The sequence below is a fragment of the Canis lupus genome, chromosome 17 (assembly GCF_003254725.2).
Source record: "Canis lupus dingo isolate Sandy chromosome 17, ASM325472v2, whole genome shotgun sequence".
Taxonomy (NCBI): Eukaryota; Metazoa; Chordata; class Mammalia; order Carnivora; family Canidae; genus Canis; species Canis lupus.
The window spans coordinates 36,787,743-36,807,297 of NC_064259.1; the positions used below are offsets into that span (position 1 = coordinate 36,787,743).

A 19,555-nucleotide genomic window follows, 5' to 3' on the forward strand; every position below is an offset into this window, starting at 1 on the left:
CCACCTAACAACAGCAGAAAGCACGTACTTACCTAGTATGCATGGAACATTTATCAGGATAGACTATATGCCAGGCCACAAAACAAAGCTCAAAAAATTTAAAAAGATTCAAATAATACAAAGAATGTTTAATGATTACAAAGAAATCAAATCAGAAATCAAAGCAAAAATACCTGGAAATCCCCCCCCTCACATACTTTGAAACTAAATAACACAATTGCAAGTAATCCATGGGTCAAACAAAGGAAATTAGAATGCATAATGAGAAAGAAAACAATAAAAATTGGAGAATAATGCTAAAGTAGTGCTTAGAAATTAAGCACTAAAAGCCTGTATTAGAAAAGAACAGTGGTGGAATACCTGGGTGGTTCAGTGTCTGAGCATCTGCATTCAGCTCAGGTCATGATCCTGCGGACTGGGATCCAGTTCTGCATCAGGCTCCCCAGAGGGAGCCTGCTTCTCCCTCTGCCTATGCTCTGCCTCTCTCTCTCTCTCTCTGTCTCTCATGAATAAACAAATAAAATCCTTTTTTAAAAAAGAAAAGAGTAGGGACCCTGGGTGGCACAGTCAGTTAGGCATCTATTCTTGATCTTGGGGTTCTGGGGTGGAGCCCTGCATCAGGCTCTGTGCTCAGCTGGGAGTCTGCTTATCCCTTTCCCTCTGTCCCTCCCTCAGCTTGTGTGCTCTCTCTCTCTCTCAAATAAATAAAATCTTAAAAAAAAAAAAGAAAGAAACACACTACAGAACATGATCTCCCCTTCTACATTCAGAAACTTGAAAAAGAGAGCAAGTTAAGCTCAAAATCATGATAAGAAATATTAAAGAGAATCAATAAAGCAGAAAACAGAAATCTAAGAGAGAAAGTCAATAAAACCCAAAGTTGCTTATTTAAAAAGCTAAGTAAAATGGAGACATCTCTACATTAATCTTTCAGAAGAAAACATTGGAGGAAGTCTTGAGAGCTAAGGGTGGCAGAGTCCTGAGGAGCTGTGAAGGATTATCTCACAGTGATCATGCTGAAGGAAAGAAGCCGCAGGGGAAAAGAAGAATGCTACTGCAGGATCCCAGTTTTATAAAAATCCTAGGAAATCCAAACAAATCTTCAAGCAGCAATGCAAGCAGCTCTTGTAGGGAACCTGTCCCAGGCTAACACCACCTCAGCTTCCCCGTATCTTGAACTCAACTGGCCTCCCCAATCTAACTTACAAATCTTTCAATACCTGGCTCCCCGTACAACTGGGACTGTTCGCACTTTGCAATGCCTCTGTAAAGGCTTAAACTAACGGGGCATGGATGTTCCCCCCCTCCCTTCCACAGTCTATAAGCCCAGAAGCAGAAGCATCCTTACCAGGATACCAGCCTCACCAGGGGCCCAGGGACAGTCCCCCTAACTGGGGACACTGCCAGAGCAGCTCTAGGTGAGGGCCAGCCTGTGTCCCCATAGGCTGACTCAGCCTAAAAGGCACTCCCCACTCTGGGCTGCCCATCTCGGGGCCAAGGTATGCAACAACAGACAGTCTGACTCGGAGACTACTTCTCAGACTTTAAATAAATCCTTCTTGAACCAGGGCTGCTAGTGTGGGGGGCCCTTTGGTGCTGGTTTTTCGCAGGCCTAGCTCATCACAGTCCAGGTTTGAAGTCTCTCGAAGTCTATGCCCTAGCAGTTTTCTTCTCCACTGCATGCAGAAGGCAGCAACTTCCAACTCTTCTGGGTCTGAGGAAGGTTGTCTCAAGCCCTGGAAGAGAGAGGGGTAATATTGTGTAATGGCGGACACTGTGCACATTTATAGGAGCTCTCAGTTGGGGACTCCACTGAGTGAGATTGGAGCTGATTTTCTGACATTTTGACCCTAATTTTTTTAGTTAATAAATTAATTAGTTAATTAATCTCTACACCCAACATGGGGTTCGAACTCATGATCCCAAAACCAAGAATTACATGCTCTTCCAACTGAGCCAGGCCAGGTGCCACTGGCCCTAATTTTTTTTTTTTTTGACCCTAATTTAATAGAGATCAGGGAACTGTGTTTGAAGAGGTCCTCTGAATTAAAGCCCACTCATTCACTCGCTCATGAAAGAAACACAACAGAACAAAGAATCTTATGTTCTATGTCTAGAACAAAGAATCAAATGTTATGAAAATGTAGCCAATTAAAGATCCTCTTTCTACCCCAAATGCTGCCTCCTTCTGAATCTTGCTGTATTCACTTTGCTTTATGTGAATGATCCCTGGGCCTTTGGCTCCACACTGCAAGGACACAGCCCCACACTCAAGGTCTCTTGCACTCAAGGGGCCTGGACACTGGGCTGTGGGGACTGGCCCTGCCTCAAGTGGTGCTGCAGGGTCCGTGGGGGGCTGGGACTGTGTCCTGTAGGGGCCAGGCCTGAGCTTTTCTCTCAGCCTTCTTCATGGCCAAGAGACTAGAACCTATAGCTAAGATATGCACATTTTTCAAATGCTTTTCACTGGGTATGTCTATTCCACATACTCTTTGAGCTTCACTGGTATGAAGTTTCTTTAAACTTGAAATGAAAATTCTCGTCCATTTATTTAGCACCCCTATGCACCAACCTAGGTCTGTGGCTTCACGGAATTTGCTTTTTAAAAATTTAATTTCAGGGTAGTTAACATACAGTGTTCTATTAGTTTCAGGTATATAATATAGTGATTCAGTACTATTTTATATTTTACAGTTTACATTTTTTAATTTAAATTCAATGAACCAACATACATCATTAGTTTCAGATGTAGTGTTTGATAATTTATCAGTTGCATATAACAGCTAGTGCTCACTTACATTTTAATAAATGTTCCTCTCAGCCTGTGACTCTGAGCCATGGTGCCGTGCTCATGTACTCTCTGCAATGCCCGCACTTACCCGGAGACTTGCAGCTTCCGTGGTCCTCACAGTCTTGGAGACCACCTGGAGGAGCTGCTGTGCATTTTCCAGCAGGAGCTCTTCAGAGGACCTGCTTCTTACCAGAGAGGCCTTTACACTTGAGAGTTTATAGGAAAAAAGCAGACATCACACCAGGTAAGAGGTGCGATCTCACATAAACTCATACCAGAAGGTTCTACAATGTGAGCCTCTTTCAGAAAGCTGGGATGCCTTTATTGGGACTATTCTGAGAAGAAAATGTTCCAAAAGCAAGTTTTCACATTTTAAAAATAAAATTTACATGTTAACGCTATGAAAGGATGAATCATGTAGTATCTACAAATTAACAGGAAGTGTGTTTTTAGGGGCACCTGGGTGGCTCAGTGGTTGAGCGTCTGCCTTTGGCTCAGGTCGTGATCCTGGGGTTCTGGGATCAAGTCTCGCATTAGGTTCCTCACAGGAAGCCTGCTTCTCCCTCTGCCTATGTCTTTACCCCTCTCCCTGTGTCTCTCATGAATAAGTAAAATCTTTTTTAAAAAAGTGGTTTTTTATTATTTTTAATTTTTAATTGTTATTTTTTAAAAAGATTTTATTTATTTATTCATGAGAGACACAGAGAGAGGCAGAGACACAGGCAGAGGGAGAAGCAAGCTCCATGCAGGGAGCTCGACGTGGGACTCGATCCCGAGACTCCAGGATCACTCCCCAGGCCAAAGGCAGGCACCAAACTGCTGAACCACCCAGGCACCCAATTTTTATTTTTAAAAATATTTTATTTATTTATTCATGAGAGACACAGAGAGAGGGAGAGGCAGAGACACAGGCAGAGAGAGAAACAGGTTCCCTGTGGGGATCCCGATGTGGGACTCCATCCCAGGACCCTGGGATCATGACCTGAGCTGAAGGCAGACACTCAACCCCTAAGTCACCCAGGCATCCCCACATTTTATTTTTAAGTAATTGAGAATGGGGAAAATTAACAAGGCAGGAAACCACAAATGTTGGAGAGGATGCAGAGAAAAGGGAACCCTCTTACACTGTTGGTGGGAATATGAACTGGTGCAGCCACTCTGGAAAACTGTTTGGAGGTTCCTCAAAGAGTTAAAAATAAACCTGCCCTACGACCCAGCAATTGCACTGTTGGGGATTTACCCCAAAGATTCAGATGCAATGAAACGCCGGGACACCTGCACCCCGATGTTTCTAGCAGCAATGTCCACAATAGCCAAACTGTGGAAGGAGCCTTGGTGTCCATCGAAAGATGAATGGATAAAGAAGATGTGGTTTATGTATACAATGGAATATTACTCAGCCATTAGAAACGACAAATACCCACCATTTGCTCAACGTGGATGGAACTGGAGGGGATTATGCTGAGTGAAGTAAGTCCATCGGAGAAGGACAAACAGTGTATGTTCTCATTCATTTGGGGAATATAAATAATAGTGAAAGGGAATATAAGGGAAGGGAGAAGAAATGTGTGGGAAATATCAGAAAGGGAGACAGAACATAAAGACTCCTAACTCTGGGAAACGAACTAGGGGTGGTGGAAGGGGAGGAGGGCGGGGGGTGGGGGTGAGTGGGCACTGAGGGGGACACTTGATGGGATGAGCACTGGGTGTTATTCTGTATCTTGGTAAATTGAACACCAATAAAAATTTAATTTATTAAAAAATAAATAAATAAAAATAAAAATTCACATAACCTGGTCTTGGTGATGATTGATTGATTGATTAATTGATTTTTGCCTCACAACAACTGATAATAGTTTTAACTATCAAGCTTTCCCAGAATATAAGAATATTTTGAATATGGGTTTGCTACCGACAAATGTGCCAAAGTGGGTATTGGGAGACTCAAGTTGAAATGAAACCATTGCATGCTTACATTGTGATGTTCTGTATTATCAGTACAAAAGCTGCTATAAGGAGACAATTAGCATAAACTGCTCAACTCCAGTCTGGGCACATTAAATGAATAAATCTTCTTTTTTAAGGTTTATTTATTTTTAAAGAGAAAGAGAGTGAGAGTGAGGGGGAGGGGGAGGGAAGAGGCAGAGAGGAGAGGGAGAAAGAGTGTCAAGCAGACTCCTCACTGAGTGCAGAGCCTGATGAGGGCCTCTATCTCACCACCCTGACATCACAACCTGAGCTGAAACCAAAAGTTGGACACTTAGCTGACTGTGCCACCCAGTGAATCTTTTTTTTTATTTTATTCTTTCAAGTTTTATTTAAGTAATCTCTACACCCACCACGGGGCTCAAACACAATCTCACAATCAAGAGTTGCATGCTCTTCTGACTGAGCCAGCCAGGGTGCCTAAATGAGTAAATCTTTTTTTTTTTTTTTTTTTAAATGAGTAAATCTTAACATAAGCTTTGTACTGGCATAATTTTCCTTAGGCTGATGACATTCACAGTGCTTTGACTTTGTAACTAATGTACTTTCAGACAAATGGTTTTTTGGTTAGATATGATTAGTATAAAAACAGAGAGAACTAATGGTCAAAATTTAAACATGATTACAAAATAGAGATAAGTCATTTAGGTTTGTAGATTAACTCCAATATGATGTGATACGGCAGGACCACTGGGGCAGGTGCACAGAGCCATGAAGGGAGGGGGAGACTTGAAGGGAAGCCTAAGTTCTGATGTATTTGATTTTTAAACATTCCGTATGGTTATTTTATGTTCACACCTCCTCAGGAACTAGTTTTGCATGTCAAATATTTTTTTCTTTCTTATGTATATTGCTACATATAATATTTTTGGGATAAAAGAAGTGACAGTGCTTAAGATGTAATTTTTTTTTGTCCCTTGTAATAATCCTCTATATTTTCAACATTTGTTTAGTATTCTCATCATACATGTAGACTCTTGGAGGAAACATTTTAAAAAGCATACAAACCCCCTCCCCCCAAAAACCCACCAAAAGATCTGTCCCTCCTAAGCCCTCCCTCTGGCCCTTGAGAAAGCAGAGCATAGCAGTTGCCACCACAGTCGTTTCCTACCTGGAGATGATGCGGAGCTGGTTGCTCATCATTTGAATCTGCTCTACGACACACAAAAGCTCCTGGGAATATCTCTGATCTATGCAGTTCTTAGCAATGATGTGGATAAATCTGGCGAAGTTTTGTCCAGAAGTTGCAATTTTCTTAGCAGAGGTAATGAGCTGATCTTTGGTCTATATCAAAGAAATGAAAGAGTAGGTAAATGGTGCCCTTCCAGGTTTTCCCTAAGAAATCAGTGGCATATTGTAAAGCATCCAACAGGGCGCCTGGGTGGCTCAGTATGTTAAGCAGCTGACTCTTGGTTTCAGCTCAGGTCACAATCTTGGGGCGATGAGATTGAGCCCCACATCAGGCTCCACACTCAGCATGGGGTGAGGGGTCTCTCTCCCTCTCCCTCTGCCCCTTCCCCTGCTCATGCTTGCTTCCATGCTCTCTAACTAAATACAAAAACAAACAAACAAACAAACTAGGGATCCCTGGGTGGCGCAGCGGTTTGGTGCCTGCCTTTGGCCCAGGGCGCGATCCTGGAGACCCGGGATCGAATCCCACGTCGGGCTCCCGGTGCATGGAGCCTGCTTCTCCCACTGCCTATGTCTCTGCCTCTCTCTCTCTTTCTCTCTCTCTCTCTGTGACTATCATAAATAAATAAAAATTAAAACAAACAAACAAACAAACAAACTACCCGTAAATCATCCAAAACTTGTTTGGCACAATGTACTTCAGCTCCAGAATAAACCTGTTTTACCCTTGGTCTAAAACCATGATCTCCAGAACCTCCTCCAAAGGCTTCAGGGGCTCACTCTTGAAAACCAGCAGAATGAAGCAGTTGGCACCCATGCTTCCACAGGGAAACTGCTGAAAAGAAGGGAGCCCAGCTTCCTGGTAATGGTCTAGCCCTGTTCCCACAGGAGCTGCGGCCTGCACTGGCTCAGGTTAGTTTTCAGCAGGCCCAGGGCAGAGATGAGGCCCCCGAGAAGGGCCAGGTATGGGGAATATCCACATTGAAAAGGATCTCAGCAAAAAAAAAAAAGAAAGAAAGAAAGAAAGAAAGGGATTCAACTGCAGCAAAGATGCAAAGGACCACAGTGGAAAAGCAGCCCCCTTCCCCTCCAGGCTATGTTGGTCCTGAATGGCTATCCATCAGGAGGTTGCAGCTCTCTTACTTCTATTTGAGGGAATTTTTATTTTTTTAAAGATTTTATTTGTTTATTCGAGAGAGACAGAGTGTGCACGCACAAGAGGGGGAGAGGAAGAAGCAGATCCCCGCTGAGCAGGGAGCCTGATGCGGGACTCAATCCCAGGACCTGATCATGACCTGAGCCAAAAGCAGATGCTGAACTGATGGAGCCACCCAGGTACCCCTACTGGGAATTTTTAAAGATGTAAACAGCCCCCTTCAGTTCATCCTTTTGGGATATGAATGAGTCCTTGATGTTAGTGAATTGCCATTTCTGACAAATTCTCTTCCGTGGTGCAAGAAGGCAGAGACTTTGTGATTGAGCCCAAAAGAGGAGGGGAAGAGAGAAGTAAACTCTAGGACGTACCCAGGTAGAGAGAGAAGAGAGCATGTTAAAACATTATGTGCCCATAAGCCCAAAGCCAGGTGCTTCCTTCCCGGGAGCTGCCCGGTCTGGTCTGCCCGGGCTCCCACAGGACAGCTATAGGGGGGCTCGCTTCCCCCCAAGGTGCCTAGCCCTTCCACCACAGTGGCCCACTGAAGGCCAAGTACCAAGATAGGTCCTCTCTTCCTCAGACTCTGAGCCATCAGGAGCACCTCTGCGGCCATCTCATGGGTAATCTGGATGATTCTGCTCCCACCATCTGCGCTGCCATCCTCTGGGAGCAGCTGGTCTGGTGCAGGACCCAGCAGGGCCTGGGCACCCGGAGAGCTGGATGCGGGGCTGTCGGGCTGCTCCTGCAAGAGGACAGGGCATAACTAGTGAGACTCCAAATGCTCAGGCCTTTAAATTACTGTGAGGATGGCAAGGGCCATCCCACCACATTTTAAAGAAGAGTGAGAGTCAAGAGGGCTTTCTGATTCCCCACGTGCCTGCAGCTCTGGCAATGGTCTGCAAGTCCCCACTGCAAGTGGGGGAAAGAGAGTCCCTATTATTCGGTGCTCTGTTCATCCAGAGCTTGTGTAAAAAGTATGCCAGGACCATGTTCAATATTCCCTTTTCTCTCCCTCTGTAAAGTTTCAGCCCTTACATGGGAAAAGGGAGAATCTATAGCTTCTTGTGGAAACTCAGGAAGCCTTCAATGTTCTAACTTTGGGCACCCAGAGACTTTCTCACCAATCATGGCATATGAAAGGACTTTACAGTTCTGATATGATGAGGAATATTCCCCCATGAACTTACTTGTTATTTTCGAGTGAGAAAAAGAGCTACCGCTGGCACCCAGGAGGGAATGGGGCACTCACTGCTGGGCCAGGTTATGTTTTTATTGGACCCTTCCTGGAGCCTCTCCATCAGCCTTTTCCAGACTCTGGAATTGAGACAGAGGGTTGTTCTGGACAAATACCATAACGGAGGATCAAGAGTGGCCTTGATGTCTCTCGGCCTTACCCACCAGATCCTGAGCTCCTCAGGGCAGGGCTGTGCCTTGGGTATAGGTGGGCAGGGAACAGGGTGGGAGGGACCTCTGGGCCTGCCCCCAGCCCTGCTTCTTCCCCAGGACCCCAGTGTAGCATACTAATGCCTCAGAAGGGATAGAACTGTCAGATGTCACTGTTGGAAAAGTATGAGGTCGTGAACATGATAATAAATTCTATCTAAATTGGAAGATACAAGTTCCAGATTCTATTTGGGTCGAGACTGTAAATGTAGCAAATATTTGGGCAAGAGAGGAATGGAAAACAAAGGCCAGCTCTTCAAGGCCTGTGGAAAGACCCGCCTGTGTTCCTTCCACCCCCACCTTGTTGGGTGGCTACGTTCAGTCTTTGTCATGCTTCTCACTGCCAAGCACACAGGAAGGGGTCTACAGCTAATGGTGTGGAACCAGGAGACCAACCATCCAAGGAAGTGGTGGGATGATTCATATCCTTTTGGCTGTAGCTGTAGAGTTTAGGTGGGTGTGGAATAAGAAGTTGCCATGGGAAGATGTGGTAGAGGGGGGCTTGAGTCTGCGGCCAGGAGTCCAAAGAGGACAAGATCCAGAGGACCCACCCTGGGGTCTGGGTGCTCCACAGCAGTGCACTTGGCCTCAAGCTTGGCCCAGGAGGAAGTAGACATAACAGCTGCCATGGCTGTGGGAAGTGTCCTGATGCTTCAGGCTGGACTCAGAAGCTGTCCAGGTGTGGAGGGCAGCAACCAGCCAGGTGGGTGGCTGGAGGTGGTGCAGAGATTCACAGTGAAGGCTTATCTTCTGATTGCTTTTCTCTCCAACCATAAAGTATTCACTTTCATGCCAGGAGAAAATTTTAGCCCTGGCACGCAACACCAGACTCACAGGCATCCGGAAGCCCTCTGGGTACCAGCTCACCTCAGAGATTTCATTGCCTAGAGAGTCCCTCCCATCCTCACGGACAAGACAGATTGCATTGCTTCCTTGGAAACTCAAGACTGCCTTCCTCTTAGGAGACACCTAGAACACCTGTTCCATCTCTCCCATGACCATTTTGCCCCAAACTCGAACCTCTTCTGCACCTATAAGCTATCATTAGCATCCTAGCAAGCATTCAAAATCACTTACTGTGCACCTGCGATATGTCAGAGACTATGCTTGGTTTGAAGGATCTGAAGACAAGTAACACTGTGTCTCTGAGAGCTAAGGCTTTCTATGCTTGTGCGTATTGAGGAATCATCTGGCTTTGCTATTGTTTCGTGTTACTTCTTCAATTAATACTCCTCCACCTTCTGAAAACTGTTTGTCAGCCTTCTTTCAGACAGCTTGGGATGTCCTCTGAATGCTGGGAGGGGTGAGCTGTTCTGGAGAGGGACCAAATTCCACTAAGGCTCTCTGTTTCCCCAGATGGGGCCCCACAGTAGGTGAAAAGGAAAGAAAGAGGGAGAGAATCCAGGTGAGACTCTGACTGAACCGTAGTGACTGCCAACAAGGGTAAAAACGGCAAATTGAGATGTGTGGTCCTTGAGTCAAGGGTTAAGAAAGTAGGAAATATTCTTTTCAACTCATGTCACATAGTCAACTGTCAGGGACTTGAAGCATTCAAAGCCAGAGGTGTCTCCAAGCTCTTTATTTTTTTTTTCTTTTCTAAATTTTATTTATTTATGATAGTCACAGAGAGAGAGAGAGAGGCAGAGACATAGGCAGAGGGAGAAGCAGGCTCCATGCACCGGGAGCCCGACGTGGGACTCGATCCCGGGTCTCCAGGATCGCGCCCTGGGCCAAAGGCAGGCGCCAAACCGCTGCGCCACCCAGGGATCCCCTCCAAGCTCTTTAATAAGGGAAAAGGCCTGGCACTGTGTGTGGAGAGTCCCTTAACTGGAATAAAGAATTTCCACTTGTGACTTCCAAGTGCCCAGAAGATGGACAAGCCGCTTCCCAAACCCACGTCCTCCCTCGACAGGTTAGGGGCTCACTGTTTGAAGAGCTGTTCCAGGCTGTACGAAGGGTGAGTCTCTGTCCCCCCAGGAGCCCCGGGGAGTGGGACAGCAGAGCAGACAGATACCAGGGATGGTGGTCCTCCCTTTTCTCCAGGCCCTCACCTCGGGGGCTGGGCCCTCGAGGCAGAGCCACTGTCCCTATTGGAACAATGTGCGCAGGACAGCGCTTGCTCTGTGGTAGGGACCTTGGAACGTGACCCAGGGGCAACCGGCCTCTACCAGGAGAGATGAGATCCCTTCACGGATAGGAGAGACGACGAAGGCCGAATGGGCTTGCTGTTCTCGCTATTTCAGGGAGTCAGACCTGGGCCAGCCTCACCCGCCCTGGCGCAGCTGTTTAAAATGCTCCTGTCAGGAGGTTTTGACAAGAAGGAGATGCATGCAGCAGGTGAGCTGACAGAAATAGAACATGTCAATGTGAAGTCCGTGGCACCAAGTAAGCGTCAGAAAGACTGTATGGAGAAACAGGTAAGAAGGAGCCTGCAGGATACAGATTTCGTGAGACCAACAGCTATGCAGCAAGGTGAGCCTAGAAGACAGCAGGGGAATTGGAGGCAAGAGGCCTTAGGCTGTAGGGGGAGAAGCACAGTGCCTGCTCTCCTCCGGGCTACTTTGAGAAGAGGGTCCCTCCCATGGTAATGACCCTTCAGAAAGAAAAAGAAAGTAAAGAGTAAGGGGGTGGAGGCACAAGGTCTGGTCAGCTCTGTGTGGGGAGAAGGGTACTGCTAGGGAATTTCTTGGGTACTGCCAACCTAGTGCACCTCGCACTGACTTTGGTCACAGCTGGTGTAAGTCAATTAAATGTCTGAGCTCCACAATGGCTCACTGTCCCACCTGGTGCCCCAGAAGGAAATGGAAGGTGTTCAACAGACCCAGCACCCTTCCAATTAACCTTCCTTTTCGCCTATGCTGCTTCAACTTGGATCCCTGCCATTTGCAAACCAAAGAGCCCTGACTGGGGAGGGGAGGTAACATCACAGAGGTCGAGATAGCAAGAGGTAGCCTGAACCACAGGACGGGTGCTGTCTGTCACAGCAAGGGGACCTCTTCCAGGTGGGGCAATGAGGGAAAACTTCACAGAAGTCAGTAATTACAGCCACTAGTTAGAGGGCGCTTCCTACATACGTCCAGGCAAGTGCGAGTATTTTACATGGAAGCTTTCATTAGCCCTCTGCCAGGAGAGTATCAATGTGCCCATTTTCTAGACTAGAATCTTGAAGTCCAATATAGCTAAGAAAGCTTCACTGAGGTCTCAGAGCTAGGAAATGCGAGAAGCGGGCACAGCCCCAGGGAGTCTAATTTCTGATCTCAGACTCTCAAAGGCTGTACTGTGCTGCCTGCCAAATGTGCATTACACATGTGGGCACCAAGACAGCTTTTTCTGGAACTTGGCAGTGGCCTTTGGTTATTAGAAAGAGGGCTGTGGGGCAGCCCAGATGGCTCAGTGGTTTAGCGCCGCCTGCAGCCCAGGGCCTGATCCTGGAGACCTGGGATCAAGTCCCACGTCGGGCTCCCTGCATGGAGCCTGCTTCTCCCTCTGCCTGTGTCTCTGCCTCTCTATCTCTCTGTGTCTCTCATGAATAAATAAATAAAATCTTTAAAAAAATAAAAAAAGAGGGCTGTGGTGGGGGAGGAGGAAAGATGCTGACAGCCCTACCGTGTCTAGGTCTGCCTCGACTGTCCCAGTGATGGCTGGATCAGCGGCATAGGTCCCCACTGAGCTCCCTGGGGTGTTTTGGGGGGCAGCACCCTGAGACTCCACTCTGTTCACTGCAACAGCTTCTGATGCACCCTCCTCACAGCAGAGCTGGGGATGGGCAGAGTCCTGTTCACCCCTGGGTTTCATCACTGCCATCTCCTCACTGGGCTTTAGGCACTGGGCCAGGAGTCTCCAGGCCTCGGTGTAACCACCTTTCCAGGCCTGGACCTGGGCCATGGCATGATGGGCCCTGGCTGCCCACTCCCACTGAAGCCAGTCCAGGATGTGCATTCTCCACTCCTCTGGGCAATCTTGGAGCACTGGGATCCTCTGGGCCACCTCCTTGGTGAGGACAAGAATGCTCTCCAGAGCCATTAAAAGGTCTTCTTGGCAGGTCCCATACTCCTGACTTCCTGCCACAATTCTCTGTGCAGCGAGGATACCAGACACCATTCTTTCCAGGGAGCTTTCTCGTCTGGTCTGAGGTTCTCTAGAGACAGAGAGCCTTGGACAGAAGGCATCTTGGAAGGCATGTTCATAGTCTGCATTAATGATGCTCAGGTGACCAGTCAGGGCCTTGGTTCGAAAGGAGAGCTCTAAGTAGAGAAGTTCAAAGCGTGTGGACAGGCTGGGAGATGGTTTTGGGGAAGAGGCCAGGATCACTGCCACATCCAGCAGAGCATCTGTGAGCACATGAATTTCCCTGCACAAAAAGGAGACCTCACCTTTAACCTGCACATCTCTGCATAGGAGGCTAGACAGCCTGGCAGCCTCTTGTAGCCTCTGAGAAACATCTGCTGCCTGGGCCAACCCTTCCTGCAGTCCCTGCTGCTCCTTCATGGCTTGTCTCAGGGGCAGCAAGAACAGGCCTTGTCTCCTGCTGAGTCTCTCCATGCACTGGAGTAGGTCTTGGACAGCCACTGACCATAGAAGGCATTCATCCTTAATGCTCTCCTCCCATGACTTAGGGGCTTGGAGGCCATCAGAAGCCAGAATCTTGTCCAATAGCTGTTTGCCATGGGTCTCCACCTCCTCCAATCTGCCTTGCATTTGTAAAAGTGCTTCTGGACGCCCAGTTGAATTAAGGTCCTTCCCTAAATCCAGAGGCCCACTTTTGGCTGCTAGTTGAACCACTGAGGCTAAATTCTGCTGCAGCTCTATGAAAACTGCCATGTTCCCTGGAAGATCAGCTGCTGGGTTGTGACAAAATAGCTGTTGGCACAGAGGGTACCAGTCACCAGCCCTGGCCACCAAACTCTGCCCAGTTTCCTGGGGCCTCCCAGACAGCTGGAGAGCCACTTTCAGAAGCCCATCAGGTCTAGCAGTTGTGCAGTGTGTTATCTCCCTTGTTAGGTCAATACCAGAAGGTGCTGATGTTGGGATTTCTTGGAGTCCAGGCATCTTCTCTGACCCCAGAGCCTCTGGAGGTACATCCATGTCTGCATCCTGCTCCTGCAAGTTAGTGCTAGCTGAGGTCAGTGCCTGGTGGCTCTTGCTCTCTACAGCAAGGATGAGTTTGCTGATGCCTGGGTGTGGAGTGTGCCCCATCTGGGGATGGATGTCAGGAATCAAGAGGTAGGAAAGATTGTTCCTCGGTGGATAGGAGGTGCCTGGGTTGCTTTTCTCCAGCACAGGTTCCCCCTGGTGTTTCAGTGCAGGAGCTGTAGAGTCCAGAAGGCTGGGGAGAATAAAATAAGGTGGTCCCTTAGTAGTGTCAAACCTTTGGACTTGGTTTCGAAGAGGGCTAAGGATATCTGGGTGGTTAGTCCCATCCAGCCCCTCTTGGATGCTCTGGGCTGAATGGATCAGGTGTTTTGCCATGGTTAGAAATGCATCTGTACCCCGAGTGCCGTGCCCACCTGAACAGCACTCAGCAGCTGCACTCAAGAACCGTGAAGACTGGTCCAGCTGCTGGATCAAGACTCTCAGGCCATTCCGGAAAATGGGATCTCGATCTTGGTCCACGTACCTGCTCATCACCTGCACTATGTGTGTGGCTCGACCCTGTAAATACGCCACAAGTTGGGAAAACTCTCTGGAATCTGGGTTCCTCAAAGTCCATTTAAAGAAGTCCAAGTACTTGGTCATTTCTTGAATGGACACACTCAGGAACTCAGGAATATCCAGAACGTCGTCAAAACATGCCAACGAGCCTTCAGATGCCCTGGTCCATGCCTGAAGCAGGGCCTGCAAGGCGGCAGGGCTCCAGTCCAGACCAGACCCTTGGGGGCTCTGTGAGAAAAGTTGCTGCACTCTGACCACAAGCCCCCAAAGGCCTGCCATGGTGACCTCCATGTCTTTGCCAGTTTGTTGTCGCGGGCAGCAAACCAAGACCAAGCGCGCCACTCTGAGCATCTGCTTGGCCTGGTCGTGGAAAGCAGCAAGGCAAAGCTGGAAAGTCTTTGGCAAGGCCTCGCCATCGCACGGGGCGCCGACTGGGCGAGTGGCCAAAGCGGCCCGGACCAGTCTCCGAAGAGGACTTTGCGTGTCGGTGAACGTGTCCAGGATCTGGCGCAGCAGCCCAGTGCGGACTCCCCGGGAGAGGGCCTCTGCCGCGGCCTGCAGCGCGGCGCACTCCTGCCCGGGCTGCAGGCTCCCGGAGGCCCCGCCGGCTCCCGGGGGCCGCTCGATGCGACCCAGGCGCTGGGCGCTGCGCAGCTCCAGCAGCTGGCCGCAGCGGGCCACCAGGCGCAGCCTGTCGGGCGGAGGGGAGCAGGCGGCCAGGCGCATGCAGTGCCACACCACGGCGGCCAGCGGCGCGTCCAGAGGGCCGCCGACGCGCTCGGGCCCCGGCGCCGCCAGCAGCTCGCGCAGCTCCCGCAGGCGCCCGGCGAGCGCGCCGGCCTGAGCGCAGGCGGGGGCCGCGGCGCTGGGCTCCAGCTGCGCCAGGAGCTCGCCGAGGGTCCTCCGGGTCTGGGCGAAAGCGCGGCGCCGGGCAGCGGCCAGCTGAGGGTCGCGCGGACGCTGCAGGCGGCCGCGGGCGGCCTGGAGCAGCGCGGGGACACAGCCCCGCAGCAGGCGGCCGGCGCGGCCCAGGCGCTCCCCGCGCCCCGGCGCGGTCAGGCGGCCCAGGCGCAGCAGCGCCGCGGCCAGGTCCGCGAAGGGCCCGCGCGGGGAGGCCGCAGCGGCCGTGGCCTCCAGCGAGTCCAGGCAGGTCAGGCACCAACCCGCCTCCCGAACCATCTTCCTCGCCGTCGCCGCGTCTTCCAGGAGCAGGACCTGTTCGGGCAGCCAGGGGAAGAGAAGGTTGACCATGCTGGATCGTTCCTGGAGCGAGAGCAAGCAAGGCAGCGGCTTCCCTCCTCCAGGTTTATGAATAGACGCTCCCCCAAACGCCCTCAGCCTAAAGAGTACAGACTCTCGGCCTAGAAAATATAGAAACAAGGTACCTAGGAGTGACCTTCAAAGTAATTATTTGGCTCCGCTGAAAACGTGAGGCTTCCAAAATTTGAGCTACATTTAATGTGACGGCCAACTTGGTTTTGGAGTGGGCATCTGGTTAGAAGCAGGGCAGTCAACTATCTATGGGGTAACCGACACATAACTAAGGAAAAAGTATTTAGGAGGGACTTATTATTTGGATGAGGCTAATGGGGGCTGGAGAGATGACCTGTCCAAGAAGTGTCTCTGAGAATCTTTCCTAGCCTGATTTTGCCCATCCTGGAGGGATCTATCCAACCCCTGCAACAGAGCTGGTACTCAAACACTTTCCAGAGCCTGCCCTTCTTCCCTCTGCTCCTCCCTCCCATCAGCAGGTGCCCAAAGCCCTCTAGCTTTGCCTTCACATCTCTCCATTTCCAATCTCATTTTAATGAAGATCTGCTAAGTTGCCAATACTGTTCCCCGCACGATAACCCACACTATTAAAGCTCTAATGATGAACGTTAATAATATTGTGGTAATATTTAAGGCATATAGATCCTAATAGGGAGCAATGCCCCAACCTTAAAGAATTGTGCCATATAGTGGAATGTCAGGAAAATGGGGAGTATTTGGAGGCCAAGAGGTTATTCTGCCCCCCTGAGATCCTTCCAGCAGACCGTTTTTATTAGGGGTTGATAAGCTAAGTGTGGGGGATAAGGGAGCACACATGGGTTTAAGGCCATAGACCCTAATTTAGAAGGTCTACTGGCTCCCTAGGGCATCTCCCACACAGCATTTATTAAACTGGTAATGAAGTCTGTGCTGTGATCTTGTTGGAAGCTCGGGCAGGGGTGTCTCTCTGCAAGGGGCATCCACTGTGGGAATAATGTGCCCAATCCATGCTTTCTTGCAATGAGCTATGTCCAACTAACCAGCAAGTAGATCTGATATCAGCCTCACCTTTGTGGTATCCACCAGGATCTGCTGAGCTGTAGTCACTAGTTCCTCCTGGTAGCTTTGACATTCTGGCTGAAGATGGAGCTTCTGAGCTACTAGCATGATGTTCCTCCCAGACAGGATCAGAGACTCAGCAGCAGGCCCCATTTCCTCCCAGAGCCACTCCTCCTCAGAGTCTCCTGCCAGCCTGGACAGACATATTCTCAAACAGCATTACCAATATGTCCATGAATGTAATGATACAAAAAAGAAACATACCCATAAGGAAATTATGATACATAGGATTTACAGAGGACTATGAAGCCCTTAAAGTGGTGAGGTAGGCCTGTATTTACTGTGATAGAAGCCTCTCCAGGACATAATGTTAAGTAAATAAAACCAAATTATACAATAGCATGTATGGCAAGACCTCATTTGTTTTCAATTATGTACCAGGCTACATAGAGAACTATCTATCTAGAGGATAATCAGCAAACTGTGGTTATATCTTGGCATTTAAAAATATGCTTCATTCCTTTTTGAATTCCTCTCTCATTTTCTCTGCAATGAACATGTATAATTACTACAAAAAAACAAACAAACAGGGGATCCCTGGGTGGCTCAGCGTTTTGGTGCCTGCCTTTGGCCCAGGGCGCGGTCCTGGAGTCCCAGGATCGAGTCCCGCATTGTGCTCCCGGCATGGAGCCTGCTTCTCCCTCCTGCTGTGTCTCTGCCTCTCTGTCTCTCTATGTCTATCATAAATAAATAAATAAATCTTTAAAAAATATATAAAAAAACAAACAAACCAAAAAGCCTCTTTTTGTAAGAAATACCTAGAATCTCATTTCAACCCACATTATCAAGAGGAAAGGTTGTGCACAACAAAAATCAATTTCCATGAACACGAATGTCCACAGCAACTGCTTTAATGTGATGCAAACATTTCCCTTTCAATAGTAATCCCTAATTACACAAAACACAGCATAAGTCCCAAGTCCTCTGGCTCCCTTATGATTATTCTTTGCAAATGAAGCTGAGCTCTGGGCCTTTGGAATTGTAGAATGAGAGGACATAGGAGTGCCAGCCAGAGTAATCACTAAGAATCTCCTCTCAGCTTTTGGTCCCTTACGTAGTTGGCAGCCAATTTCAAAGCCCCTCATCCTGGCCTGCTCCAAACATCCCAGCCACCCTCGTGAAAAACATCCCCTGAGTTCCCACTGTGCAGAGTCACACAAACCAAACAACCCAAGCATGGCAAAATGCTGAAACCTTCCGGGTGAAGAATGTGTGACAGCTGTCTCCTTCTCTCACTTTAACTCCTTGTAGAGAACTTGCTCATCAGCTGCAGTTGACATGCAGTCTGCTTGGCCCGTAAATATGACTCGCCACATCCCGGCAGCTGTTCGATTGCAGAGCTTGGACCTTCACCTATGCAGCCTGACTTCCTGGGGTTTCTCATTTCTCAATGTTAAAAGGAGGGGGAGAGAAACAAAGCTGTCAAGGATCAGGGCTGTCTGTGTGAAATGAGGCTGTGGAGTCCTGTGTTAAGGACATTTAAATGGCTACTTCCTAATATACGTTTGAGTACTAAGTGCTTCACACAGAGAATCTCAGTAGATACCCTGTGATGACCTGCTGGACTTCCCCCACGCTCCTCCCTCTTCCTTGAGACCCGGGGAACATTTTTGTTTTCCCCTCACCCCTCATTCCTATCCATGCTTTTAGATTTGGCTGAGATAGTTTAATGTAATTCATTTGAAGCTACAGTAGGAATTTCCCTTAGCATTTCATTTTCTCTTCCAAGAATTTTGAGTCTAAAGCATTCCAAGACACAATACTATTATCCTGTACAAAGTTCTTTTCTTCTTCATCTTCCCTTAGCTTGAGGTCTCTGGTTTGTTTGTGGGTTTGTGTTGTTAATCATTATTTTTCTTGATTTTCTTGGTTTCTGGAATCGGGGTACATGGTGGTAATAGTCCTTGCACATCCGCACCATATATGTCCTTCCTGTGCTCAGGGGGAATGTAATGGCAAGTGGCCATTCTCTGAGGCAGGCTTTTCCGCTCCGGTGCCCATAGATCTGATTCCAGCACCTTCTGGCCTCCAGAGGTACAGGTGAGAAATCCGAGGCCAGTCTATTCAACACCAGTCTAACTGATTTTCCTTTGTGAATAATCCATTTTTCCTGTGTCTGAAAGCACTTAGAGTTCAGGAATTTTATCAACATATGCTTTATGTGCATCTTTTCTCCACAGTCTCACCGAGAACCCAGGGAACACTTTTTATATATAGATTTGGGTCATTAACAGGCTCAGAGAAATTTTCTCTATAATTTAATTTTTGCTTCCCCTCAATCTTTTCATTTTTCTCCTTCTAGAAATCCCATTATTTGCAAACTGGGTCTCCTGGTCTTCCAATTCTGCATCTCTTCTCATATAATTTCTATCTTCCTGCTTTCACTCTCTGGTTTGAATTGTATGATTGACGATCACAATTGGAGTCATAACTAAACATTCTCTCTCTCTCTCTCTCTTTTTTACATTCTCTCTTTTTTTAAAAAAAATATTTATTTATTCATGAGAGACACAGAGAGAGATTGAGGCAGAGACACAGGCAGAAGGAGAAGCAGGCTCCATGCAGGGAGCCCAATGTGGGACTCAATCTCAGATCTCCAGGATCGTGCCCTGAGCTGGAAGGCAGACGCTCAACTGCTGAGCCACCCAGGCGTCCCAGTAACTGTAAACATTCTCGAACTTCTGTTTCAAGCTGTGAGGGTACCAGACTAAACTGCTCACCAAGAACAGTTATAAAAGATGGATAAAATAGTTTACTAAACTCAGAGAAGAGCCAAGAACTAAGAGGCACAAAAGCCATATACAAAATGGCAGCTATAGGGCAGCCCGGGTGGCGCAGAGGTTTAGCGCCGCCTTTGGCCCAGGGCGTGACCCTGGATACCCGGGATCGAATCCCACGTCAGGCTCCCTGCATGGAGCCTGCTTCTCCCTCTGCCTCTCTCTCTCTCCTCTCTGTGTATTCTCATGAATAAATAAATGAAATCTTAAAAAAAAAGAAAAAACAAAATGGCAGCTATACCATGACTTCTG

The 19,555-nt window shown here is 48.3% G+C and overlaps 1 protein-coding gene across 1 annotated transcript; it reads right to left on the minus strand.

Annotated features, from left to right (window-relative positions):
* Positions 1-107: 107 nt before the first annotated feature.
* Positions 108-17,842, minus strand: LOC112664988 (uncharacterized). The gene is made up of 7 exons (XM_049095349.1): positions 17,763-17,842; positions 16,448-16,659; positions 12,111-15,517; positions 7,618-7,803; positions 5,889-6,061; positions 2,880-2,997; positions 108-1,736 (listed from the first exon to the last, which is right to left on the minus strand). Exons 1-7 carry the CDS (start codon positions 17,840-17,842, stop codon positions 1,545-1,547), a joined length of 4,368 nt encoding a protein of 1,455 aa, XP_048951306.1. The 3' UTR covers positions 108-1,544.
* Positions 17,843-19,555: the final 1,713 nt, after the last annotated feature.